At 39.6% G+C, this 13,083-nt stretch overlaps 1 protein-coding gene across 2 annotated transcripts in view; it reads left to right on the forward strand.

Moving 5' to 3' along the window:
• Positions 1–958: 958 nt before the first annotated feature.
• PTBP1 (polypyrimidine tract binding protein 1) overlaps positions 959–13,083 on the forward strand; it is a 38,940-nt gene continuing 26,815 nt past the window's right edge. Inside the window, exons 1-2 of one of the 2 annotated variants that reach the window (XM_014072766.2) lie at positions 959–1,078; positions 7,181–7,211. In XM_014072766.2, coding sequence (XP_013928241.1) covers positions 1,071–1,078; positions 7,181–7,211 — 39 coding nt within the window. In that variant the 5' untranslated portion in view covers positions 959–1,070. The remainder of the gene's footprint in view (positions 1,079–7,180; positions 7,212–13,083) is intronic. The other variant, XM_087702394.1, reaches the window with a different exon arrangement.

Consider the following 13,083-nt stretch of genomic DNA (forward strand, 5'->3'; position numbering starts at 1 on the left):
GCTCAAAGTCAAGTGCAGACTGTCATTCCAGGCTCAAAGACCATGCAGTGAAATCTAACTGAGTCCAATGGCCTACACTTATGGGACAGAAAATTGCTAAACTAATGCTACAACTTTCTTACCTTACTTACCTACATATCCAGAGATATGGCTATCCTGAACCTCCTCCCTATTCTTTCTGGGTCTGCACAGTCTCTTAATTTGGGCTTCCCTATGGACCACCACTCTGCCAACAAAAGTGCGTATAGTCAAGGCTATATAGTTTTCCCAGTTGCAATGTATGGCTGTGAAAGTTGGACCATGAGGAAGGCTGAGCGCCAAAGAATGGAGTACAATGAAGACAAGATACGTGTTGGTTTCAAATATATTAGTGTAGTGTAGATGCGCTATAAATTCTTACCAAAGAGCAGAAAAACGAGCTCCAAAAACAATCAACGGGTCTAGCAAACTCTGCTACAACCGCCGTCTTTTTGTTCTCAACTTGCCCGGGCAACTTTTTAAAGTCTTTCAACAGATTTCCCCGGCAGACGATGGTTTTGCCATCTTTCAAAAGAGCCGCCACGGCTTCAACCCCTGGCTTTCCAACTACCCAACTATGGCCGTCTCGAGAGCAAGTCGCCCTCTGGATTCATTTGCCCGTAGCCACAATGGCGGCCGGGACAGGCCGGGTTCAAACAGCGGAGGGAACAAAAAAAAAAAAATCCCCAATCCTCCCCACCTCTTTTAAGATGGCCGCTCCCCGTCTTCATCGCCAGAGCTCAAGAGGGCCCCGTGAATCGCACGGCGGACAATCCAGCCGAGAGCCGGAGTCCAACTTCGCCTCCGTCGCTTAGTTTCCACCAATGAGAAATCCCAGTCGGCTCGCGCTGGGCCGAAACGGCGAGATTCCGTTGCCTGCCACGTCCAAGCGACAGGCCAAGCAGCCAATCAGTGTTCAGCGTCGGGAAGGAGTCGAGGGCGGACCCTTTCCGAGCCGCCATTTTGTGAGTCTATATAACACGTAGCCGTTGGATCCGCTCCTGCTACTCCAGCGCCTGCACTCGCTTCCCTTCGGGTTGCCTTCGTGTGCCATGGACGGGTAAGCGATAACGAGGAGGGGGGGGGGAGGACGGCGTAACTTGTGAGGTGATATTGTTTCCCGAAGGGCTCACAGCTCGCCTGCCCGTGTCGCATAAACTGAGGCGAGGGAGCGGCCGCTCTCCGTCCGGCGTGAGAGAAATCGCCGGACGCGAGTATAGGGCGTGCAGGGGAGGCGGAAACTAGGCCACTCGCACCATGGCAAAAAGTTTGGCCAAGTTCTGGGAAGAGAATTGAAGAGACCCGGGGGATTCGCGTACAGCCGTCCCAGGATAGCCCCCCTCCCCGTCTCTTCCCTCTACCGGAATTTGCCCTCCTCCCCCCCCCTTAAAGTTATGCGCCGCCATCGTTTCCCCCCCACACCTTTTTTCCGCTCTCGCGGGCTGCGCGCGCACGCTCCCTGGACTTTCTACAAATCCTCCAACCCCCCGCGCCCCTCTTCCCGCGCGCGTCCCCTAAATCCGGCTGCCCCATATTCTGCGCCTCGAGTTCTTGTCTTGCTGCAGCCCTTTTCCGCCTACCATTTCCGGCACATGGTTCGTGGTTTCCCCCCCCAACCTGGTCTCCCCTCCTCCCCACTCCGGTTGCTCTATAATTCAGGAATGTGCTCGGTTGGGGAGGAAACTCGTGTAGTTTTCGACGTGGGATGCGCCGGGTTGGAGTAATAATACAAGAGCAAACAACAGATAACAAACTAAAGGTGAACCGCTCCAATCCAAGATTGCAGAGTTCAGCAGAGACTTCAGCAACAGAGTGGTCAATGCCTGGAATGCACTGCCTAACTCTGTTGTTACATCCTCAAACCCCCATAACTGTAATCTTAAACTGTCTAGCATGGACCTCACCCCCTTCATAAGAGGTCTGTAAGACGCGTGCATAAGCGCACCGGCGTGCCTGTCCTACTGTCCCCATTTATTGTTACCCATTTCATTCATACTCACGTTTATTCTTATACCTATTATCTTGTAAACGATTGGTAAATATTTTTTTAATATTTTTTGCTCCCATCTCCTGCGTTTTTTACTCAAAAGTCCCCTAATGCGTGTCTTGCTCAACATTCCGGATATGAACGCGCCCGGGCGTCCTCGCCCCTTTTCCTCGCTTCTCCATTTTTTTTAAAAAAAATAACTCAAGGTAGTTCCTGCTGGGTTTGGCTGCCTCGTGTTCGTTTCTGGCCACGCCCCCTTTCCACATTTGGCCTCCTTCCGTCGCCCGGATATTAATTAGCCTAAAGGGCTTTTCTTTTCTGCCTCGCCCTAATCCCACTCTTGCTTCTCTGCGTCTTAAAAAGACAAAATAATTTCGGAGAGGGGAAGAGACTTAAACACGTGCACTAAAGAAAATAAAAGGTATAGTCTTTTTTACGCGGTTTATATAGTGACCGATGACCCAGAAAAAGTTGGAGGCATCTAAGAAGAGTTAAAATACGTTTGAGTGGGAATTTTTTTAAAGAAATGGTGGAATGGTTTGAGATGGATTTAGTTGGGATATCCATTTAGCCTAAAGGAGTAAGAGTTGTGGAGAAGATAAATGATGGAGAGATAGAGAAATTTAATAAGCCTTTCTAGTTACCTCTGAATGTTCAGTTGTAATGCAATTCCTGATGATGTGATGTTCTGTATTCAGAGTAGGTTCTTTCATCTAATTGGTTTTAATTCCATGACACCCATCTTTTAAAAGTCAAAGTTACACTAGAATCCTAGGTCCCTTGCTTTCATTTGTCATGTTTCAAATATTTTCTAATCTGAGTGAAACCTAGTAGTGTCCTTTTCCCATCAATGCAGTTGCCTATTCAAAGAATTTAATTTTGCTCATTAAGACAAAAGGCTTAAGAGCAATTAATGATAGTTTGTAATATGACAGATCTGCAGTGCAAATCTTCAAGTTTATAGTTCATTTTAAAAATGAAACTCTTGTAAGTAAGAAAAGCAGGAAAGCAAGTTCACATATACCGGTAGTTTGTACTATTAAGACAAGCTCAGGTATAAATAACTAATGAATCATTATCCACCAGGTAACAGCTGCAGAAAACCAAAAGCAAATTGTATGAGCAAATACTGGATTTTTAAAAAAACTCAAATATGAAATTTCTGACCCCATAACCAATTATTTTAAAGAGGCCTGTAGGACACCTGGAAAACTAAGTTCGGTAGCTCTAAGGCTAAGTAAGCTGTTAGTAATGAAAAATATAACTAAACACATGGTGAACAAACATTTCTAAAAGAATTATTAATTCCATAAGGATAAATTTTGTTCCATTATTTGAATGTCACAAATTGTTTTCAATATGCTGTACTTGGATTTTCACAAAGTCTTTGATGAAGTTCTTCATTAAGGGCTCTTGAGTAAACAGTAGTCATGAGATAAAGGAGCCTGTTGTGTGTGTTGATTGTGGCAAGCAAAAAGGGATCAGTGTTGAGACTGGTGCTTTTTAACTTGTTCATAAATTATCTTAATATAAGAGCAAGCTATCAACCCAAATTCACAAATAATTCTAAATAATGTGGATGATAAAAACCAATTTTTATTGTAAGGATCTTTTTTGGTGAATTTTCAACCAAATGGCAGAGATGATTTAAGTATTTAAGGGTAAAATTTAGAGGGTAAAATAATGTGCATTGAGAAAAAAATCACATATAAATGAATTGTCTGTAAGAATTATGGTAGATAGCACAATAACTAAAACTGGCAGCTGAAATAAAAAAAATGTCAACATTGTAGTGTCTTTATAAGTTTAGTTCTCCTTTGTTTTTATTGTTAAAAAAGCAGGAAAACATAGAACACAACTACAATAATTGATCAATGGGTTTGAATATGTTTCCTATAAGGAAAAAAATACTTGCATACAGCTAAGAGGAAAAACAAGTTAGTGGAAACATGATCGAGGTTTTTAAAAGCAGGGATAGTATAGAAGTTTTTCTTTTTATTCTCTAAAATTAGAACTAATTGAAAAAAGATTTGGAATAGATAAATGATTATCACCTCAATGATGGTTGTTGCCTTGGAATGGTTGAAAGGGGATAAGATAAATTATACAGGCTTGTTCAAGGGATATTAATCTTGATACTTCAAGTTACTTTGTTACCATGTTATCTTAGATGCAACTTACTTCTAAATCAAATTTCAGGGAAACAACAATTGGATGGAAATATGTCTCATCTCCTAATGTGAATGTTTCTTTGGCTACATTGTAAAATAAAAGGACTAAAATGGACCTTGGCCTAATCCATCAAGACTATTCTGATATTCTTGCAAATACTCTGGTTCTGCTTCTGTTCTTTATTTACTCTGTACTGGTAACTGAGTTCAAAATCTAGATTTGAAATATATTTAAAAATTGTGATCATCTTTGCTGCTGATATCTTTAAACAAGGTCTTTAAAGCTATTTCATAGAATAATCATATTTCCTCCTTTCTTGATTATTATATTTTTTATACTTGAAGTTGTAGCCTTTCACCTACCTTTTTGTGGATGTGGTCAGAACTGTATCTTAAGAAATACATTTTCATGTCATCAACCTTCAGAAGAGAGGGCAAATGATAAAATGCAGATCACTGCAAAAATCCATTTACCAACTTAAGATATTGAGATGCAGTTTTAAAAGGGTGAACTTTTGTTTTGATGTCATACCATATGTTTTGTCATTTTAGTGTTATCTTCACATTGCAGAAACTGCTCTACATCCATCCCATTTTTCATATATCAGGCATTTGTTACTTTTATCTGTTCATTGTGAACCTGGTCAAGTTTTTAAATACAGTTGAATGTTTTTGTTGGTGACTGACAAGCTGGACAAAAGTTAAAACTGAATGATATTATGTGTGGATAATTGGACAAGTACTGTACTTTATTTCTTCATTTGCAAAGCATAGTTACAGGAAAAGTTCCCTATAACTTTTCTCAATTCATTTTTGGAATCAAGTCTGGCCAGTCTTCTTTCCTTAAAAAAAGTTTAGTATGGCCAGTGTATTGTAATTCTTGCTTTATGGTCCTTTTAGAATGGTTTTATTATGCCAAGAAAGGTTTTCACTTCTTTTTAGTTAATTGTAGATGTTCTTGGTGGGAACTGCATCATTTCTTCCTTCTGAAAACCTAGAAGAATAAAAATTACATTTTACATGAGAATGAAGAATTTACCTGCAGGCTTTTTTTATGGATGGGACTTTTATTATCTCGACGTGGAGATGAGAGGAAGCTTTGCTTTTTATCTAAGTTGTTTAAAGGTGATTTTGGAACAATAAAAAATATCAGGCATTATAATGTTTGCATGGACCTCAAGAAAGGCAAATGATGTCATCTTATATAATGGCATTTGTGTTATAATGTCACAGCATAAGAGTCACCATTTTGGTATCACTGCATTATTACAGATACCACTATATGTTCAAATTTGGGTCTTGTTTCAGAATAACAGAACAAAATAACAGTTGGAAGGGATCTTGGAGGTCTTCTAGTCCAAACCTTTGCTCATGCAGAGGAGACCCAATACCATTTTAGACAAATGGTTGTCCAACATGTAACACTACATATTCTTTATTTTAGATAATCTATCAGACCAATCAATATTATTGTCTCTGAAAGTATAAAAAATAATTTTTGCCATAATAAATTAGATGGTATCTACATTGCCAGATTGGCTTTTTATCTTTTGGCAGCTTCTGGAGCTAAGTTGTAAACTGATACAGTAAACATTTTGATAACTTAATACAGGGGTCCCCAACCTTGGGTCTCTGGACTGGCCCTGGGCCATGCATGCCAGAAACCAGGCCAGGCAGACAAGCAAGTTGCATCCACTGGATGCAGGCAACACACAAAACCTGCACCCCCTCAGAGTCTACGGAAAAACCTCCACGAAACCAATCCCTGGTGCCAAAAAGTTGAGGGCCGCTACCTTGTTTTTTACATTATTACACCATATCTCACTTTACACTTTATTTTTCAAGAAAAGCTGTAGAAAAATGCACCGATGATATGCAGTAGCTTGCAGGTTTTGGTGGTTTTTCTGATGTGATTCATCAGTCATGAAAAGACTACATTTGTCGGACACCATTGAATAATGGCTGACGGTGGTTTATGTCCTGGTTTATTGGACATTCCCATCATCCATCTAACCTAAATAAGAGCAACAACTGTGGGAGATGAAAATCAAACATCTGTCAGATTATACAGAGGGATAACAATTGTGTAGCATATATTACTGAGTTTAGTATCAAGCTGATTAAAGCAAATAAACAGAGCAGTAAGAACAATCAACATTTCTTGAAAGAACTTAAACCCTTTTATGCAGCCTTTGTTCTTTTCCCATGCATTTCTTTGTCCTTGTGACTACTACTTCAGCTTTATTCACGGAAATTCTTATATGCAGTGCTAATGCTGGGAAAGGGGTGTGTAATATGTGCATGCAGGGGCAGTGTCCTCTCCCTTAGGGCTGCCTTAGCTGCTGAGAGAACATAGGATGTGTTGAAACTGTTGTAGGCTCCAGAGTGAGGGCTGATGAATTCATTAAATCCAGGATTAAAAAAAACCTTACTTGATGCATAAAATTTAAAACAAAGGGTGCAACCTTGTTATTTAGTCTTGACAGTCAGGTTTTAGATGTAGTTATAAGTCTGCAGGAACAATTAAACTTGTACTGTCATAAAACTTAATTTGATGTGGGAGGTATTATCATATTCAAAAGCCTACTTGCTCTAAACTATATAGAGTTGGGTGGAGTGCCTTTTTTCAAGTTTAATATATTTTGTTTCATTCGGTTTCTCCTCTAACTTGTTTTAAGCATATGGAGATAAATGTCATGTGGCTTTTACATATTGAAATGTATATGCAATAGTGTATATTTGGCTTGAATATAGTCTGAAGTCTAATTGTATTGCATTCTTAGGAAGAGCAGTTTTTGTGGTATCTGCAGTTGTCTTACTGGGAGATATATATCTTCCTATGAATTAAATTTCTGATTACTTTTTGGTTCCAGCACTATTTTAAGCATGCAGTGTCTGCTAGGAATTTCACTTTTTAACCTTCATTCTGCTTTGTTTTATTTCACATATCTTTGATGTGTAAATGTAAATCGGCTAACTATGTAATCTTTTTCTTTTTTTACAGCATTGTCCAAGATATAACAGTTGGAACAAAGGTAGGTGCTTTTATTCCTCTCATTGTTTCAGCAACTACATGTTGTAAAACCATTCTCACAAAACCAGGCTATTTTAAGACTTAGGCTTCTGAATGACTTTGTTAATGAAATGAGATTTCCATTGTAATAATCACATTGATATTGTGTGATGCTTTTTTTGGGAGGGGGTTGCTATATTCCAGGGGGACATGTTTCATGAAGACATCTTTGGAAGATTGCTAATACCACACAGACTTCTTTGGAAAGCAACTCCCCTCTCATCCAATCTTCTACTTATAGATTGAAAAATTCCAAAAGAAAATATTGCATTCTTTGCAGTTTATGCAGAGTAATAGTGAAATTGTAGAGGAACATGCCAGAATTGTGTGAACTCTAGAATGCTTCAGGGATATTTGATGATATGCAAGAGATCTTTGATAGATTAGTGCAAAGAAAGTAACTCAGTTTGATATTCTAAACAATATTAAATCAGTTCTGTTTGTGGGAAATATTTTTTTTAACTTTCAGGTTTCCTCAATGCTTATTGGGAAGTCTTTGTTGAAAGGCTGGTTCTTAATTAAAAACTAGTCAAACATCTTTGAATACAACAAAACATGACTATTCAGTCTGGATATTTTGGCCCTAGATTTATCACCATTAATTATAGAACTGACGATGAGTAAACACATATCAGCAAGCGTAATGAGAAATAGGTGTTCAGAGAATGCATCCCATCTCTTCGCTGTGAAACATCATAGTCTTAATGTGTTGCTATCTATGAAATGTGAATCTTCTAGTCAGCAAGATTTTCAGTCAATTAATTTTATCAGAATTACATTCAGACTGGTAAGCGGGAAGGGAAGGGTGGTGTGATTAAAATCTGAATTGTGCAGGAAAAGAACTAATTTTGAAAATTATGCTATACTGGTTATGTTGAAGGCTGCTTGAAATCTGAAATAGTTGAAATATTTGCTATGCCTCAGTTTTTTTGTATTTGAAACAGCTGGTTTTTTTAGCTGTTAAAAGACTTGTTTTACCAAAAAAAGGAGTATTTAAGTGCTATTGTTATTACAGTATTGCTAATCCAAGAAGTGAAATAGAAAATCCAAGAAGTGAAATAATAAACAACTTTGATTGCAGAGAAGAGCAGCAAAGATAAGCAATCTGAAGACTAAACCATATAATGATCGACTAGGATCTACATATGTTTAGCCTAATGAAGAAACTGTTTAGGGATGACATGACAGCCCTCTTCCAATACTTGGAAGAGTTGTCACAGGAAAGAGGGGCTGATTTATTCTCCAAAGCAGCTAAGGGCAGGACAAGGATCAATGGGTGGAAGCTCCTCAGAGGACGATCCAACCTGGAACTAAGGAGAAATTTCCTGATTGAACAATCATAGGCCCAGATCTCCTCCAGAGTGTTCCATTGCTGAAGATTTTCAAGAAAAGATTGGTCAACCATCTGAGATAGAATAAGGACTCCTGGCTTGGGCAAGGAGATTGGACTAAAAGACCTTCTAGTCTTATGTTTCTTTGGTTCTCACTTAAGATTTTGATAAAGTATATTATCATAACGTAGTGCCTCATATCAGCTTTAACTGTGGAAAATATAGTTTGCTGACTTGGCATGAAATTCATGCCCTCATCACATAAACAGACTTTGAATATCTGTGTATTACTACAGAAGGGGTGCAAGCTCTGTAAATATGCTTCATTATGCTCTGCCTTGACCTTGTTAGAGAGCATTCACTCTGTTAGGCTAGCTAGACCTACTGTTGTACAGAGACTAGGATCTTTGCCATGGAAACAGGAAATATAGCTTCAGGCCACAAGCCAAGAATGTCAGTGGAGACATTCCAGGCCTTAATGTGCATCTTCAGTTCTATTACAAGCTTGCTCTTGGTGGGCTTGCTGTAACAGGCTTTTATCACATATGTGAGCCACATGTGTTGACATAAAGAATTATTAACTAATGCTTCTCAGTTTGAAAATATGGAAAGCATGTGGAGTACGCAGTTTTCTGCAAACGTTAACTCTTTAATTCATGAAATTCTTGTAGGAAGTACATTATTGTCCTTGCTTAAAAATGGTTATTTAATTTTAAAATGATAAATGAGGTGATGGGGGAAAGACAATATTTTTATGTTTTAGATTCTGAAAAATGAAAATCATAACTATTCTGGCAGGAAATATTGATGGTTATCAGTGTGGAGAAGACAGTTTCTGGAAAGCTGTTCTAATAGGTTTAAATCAGCAGTATATGTTAAATCAGGTACAGGTGGTCCTCATTTCACAGTTGCCCCAGAGAGTGAATTTTTGCATTTACAGATATGATGAAAAATTACAAACTCCACATGTCTGTAAAGCAAAGGAATGATAAGTAAAGATCAAAAGAATAGTTGGGGTTTAACTTAGCAATTGCTTCACTTAACCACTGAGTTACCAGTCTCAAGGACTGCCGGTATCTTGTTTTAAATACAACAGTTAGGACCATATTTTCTGATAATTTAGCCTTCAAATCCCTGAAGATTAACAAGGATTAGAAAACAGTTTCTATTTGGAACCCTGACAGTGTCTTTGTCTCAATAAGTGGCTAGGAAGTAGATAAATAGGTATCAAGTAAAGGAATGCTGTAGTCAACAGTAGTTCTGATACTCCTGAAAAATTATTTGTTTTTAAATGGAGCAAGCTTTTTCGGGGGGGTGGGGTGCTGCCATAATTGAACCAATTTGAGGCTGAAATTAATGTTCATAGTTTAATTTGTAATTGCCAATCTTTTGATTCAAAGGTTCAGTGAGATAAGAGTTATCTCCACATCTATCTTTGTCTATTCTATATCATATCAAAACAGACATCCTGTTTGGTCCTTAGCAGCACAATGCTTCCATTTCCAACATTATCCAGTGGAACAGCTGGACATTTCCACTGAGAGACTTAACTAGACTAGATGAATTTACACACTGCTATTGCAGTTTATTTTGCCATAGTTGGTTGAATATTTTGTAGTCTGATTTGTACAAACTAAGTAAACATTTAACTGTATAAATGTGCAGGAATATGTAAGCAAATATAGGCATGGGAGTCTGTGTTCCCTGTAATGAAATAAAATCATTAAAACTTGGTTTGGATGAGAATCTTACAGTGCAATGCGCTTGTAAATGTTGGCAGCTGTAAACCTGGGTGTGGAGCTCTGTATCAGACAAGAAAGACTGCATAACTTTGATTATTCTGAGTTCAAGAACTCTGAGCCGTTTGACAGCCGCACCCTTCAGATCCATTCAGAGTAGAGGTTTATTTTGTGACTTGTTTCTATAGTAACTGGAAGTCAGAGAAGACTAAGGAGGGCAATACAGCAGAAAAGAGCTGTGCTTTTGAGCAGTCATGAGACCTTTATGAAAGATAAGACAAAAATTGATTAACGGTTTTTACAGAGGACCCAACAGGACCAACAGTTGAAGAGGTGGGGAAGGACCCCTACTGTCTTCTAAATTTGCTGAACAAAATCTGAGGAAAAAAATAGTTTTGAATAATAAAAGAGAGGTCCTTTCTGGTTTAAAAAGTGGTTAAGGCTTAAGCCCAGGATGGCGAACCTATGGCACGCGTGCCACAGGTGGCACATGGAGTCATTTGTCAGGGCACACAAGGTGTTGCCCTGTCAGCTGGCCAGCGTGCATGCATGCGCTGGCCAGCTGACTTCAGCCTTTTTTTTTTTTTGAGGCCATTTTCCGCCCTCCCCAGGCTCCAGAGGCTTTATAGGAACCTGGGGAGGGCGAAAACAGCATCCCCGCTCCCCCCAGAGGCCCTCCGGAGGCTTCAGGAACTTCTCTGAAGCCTCCGGAGCGCAAAAAAACATCCCTATTGGCAAACCAGAAGTTCAGGAATGGACTTCTGGTTTGCTTGTAGGGCCTGTTTTAGCGCACCGGAGCCTTCAGCGGCCTTCCGGAGGCTTCCCTGAAGGCTCTGGAGGGCAAAAAGCGACCATACAAGCAACCTGGAAGTCACTTCTGGTTTGTCCGTAAGGCCATTTTTTGCCCTCCAGAGCCTTCAGGGAAGCCTCTGGAAGGCCCCTGAAGGCTCCGGTGAGCCTCTGGGAAGTGGGGGAGGATATTTTTGCCCTCCCCAGGCTCCTATAAAGCCTTTGGAGCCTTGGGAGGGATAAAAAAGCATACAAAAAAGAGTGGGAGCGCTGGTCATGTGCGCTGGGGTCGTGCATTGCATTATGGGTGTGGCATGCCCGTGCATGACCCCCTGCACTCCCCCTGTTTTGGCATGCAAGCCAGAAAGGTTTCGCCATCACTGGCTTAAGCCATCTTGTTCCTCATAGCCAATGTGGCTGATTAAAAAACAGCTTCATTGGGCATAGTTAGTACTGGAATTGGGAACCAAGAAATGGCAAGGATACAGGCTTAGAGAGGAAATGGGGAGAGGGGAAACATGTGGGAAGAAGGCAGTAAATGGCTTCTGAATTTTTAACCCAGCAAACCACATGATGTGTCCATGAAGTTGGGTTAAAGGAGCTTTCTTGCGTTCTTAAGTTGAAGAGGAAAGTTGTCATAAAATTCATAATAGATTTGTTGGCATTTCTGTTATAATAGAATTCTTTTTCTTTTGATTTTTTGTTTTAAAAACAAAATTATACTAATATAAGTTTATATAAAAATAACAGCCTAGGTTTTTATTAATATGTGAAATATTTTTCTTTCTCACTGCAATATGGACTTATAATCTCAGGTCAATAAATGGTATCTACATGAACAGGTGCTCCTACTGTAGCTTATTTGTCCAGCTGTTCTGAAATGTTTTAAACTATCACAAGCATTTAATAAATGTGTAAATCAGCACTTTTCTGTAATAACTAGGGGTATTCATGGAATGGAAACATTACTTTGTTTCAAACTTGGAACAAATCACTGCATTCCATAAGTTCTGCTGGGGTCAGCCCTAGCTTGGCAGAACTGAATCCTGGATTATTTTCAGGAGTTAGATAAAACAAAATTCAGACACTGGTAGGTCAAGGCTGGCGTGCCTTGCACCCTTCCTCATCTGATTTGCTTTGTGCATAGCCCAGGCTGGTGGCTCATCTATCCCCACATTTTCCTAACACTTACTCTTTGTTTCCTTTTTTTCACCCAATGGTAGTATTTCATTGCTGCATATGCTGCTAGCCTCACCTTCAATCTTCCCAGCACCTTCCCTGCCTCTCCTCAGCTGCCACCAGCCAACAAAGATAACCCATTTTAACTGTTTTCCTTTTAGCGATATAGGTAGTCTTGACTTACAACCATTTGTTTAGTGACCATTCGAAGTTACAATAGCATTGAGAAGAGTGACTTACATTTTTTCACAAATGGCCATTGCAGCATTCCTGTGGTCATGTGATCAAAATTTGGCCGTTGGGCAGTTGGCATGTGTTTATGATAGTTGCGGTGTCCCTGGGTCATGGGATCACCTTTGCAACCTTCTGACAAGCAAAATCAGTGGGGAAGCTAGAGTCACTTTAATAAGCATGTAACTAACAACAATTGTGGCAAGAAAGGTTGTAAAATGGAGGCAAAACTCATAAGTGTCTTATGTTACAATCTGGAAACTTCATGTTTTTTTTCTTTTTGAGGCAGCAATAGAAAATACGTATTGGCAATGCCCTCTATTATTGCCATGACTAACTGCAAACTCCTGCATGTTGCAGGAGATTCCAAGCTACTTTTCTTCAGCAGCTGAAGCCACCTTTTCAATATAAATTCCAGATTTTCTGTGTGTGGGGGGGGCAGGATATTACCATGCTGGGACATGTGATGGCTGAGCAAAAGAAACTTACTTGAGCCTGCTGAATGAAAAGTGATGTGACAGACTTCACTCTGGTTTTTCACACACATCCTTCAGTTGTTGCCAAA

This window comes from Thamnophis sirtalis, unplaced genomic scaffold (genome assembly GCF_051295495.1).
Source record: "Thamnophis sirtalis isolate CommonGarterSnake01/CBP01778 unplaced genomic scaffold, rThaSir2_p1.2 scaffold_1, whole genome shotgun sequence".
Classification (NCBI taxonomy): Eukaryota; Metazoa; Chordata; class Lepidosauria; order Squamata; family Natricidae; genus Thamnophis; species Thamnophis sirtalis.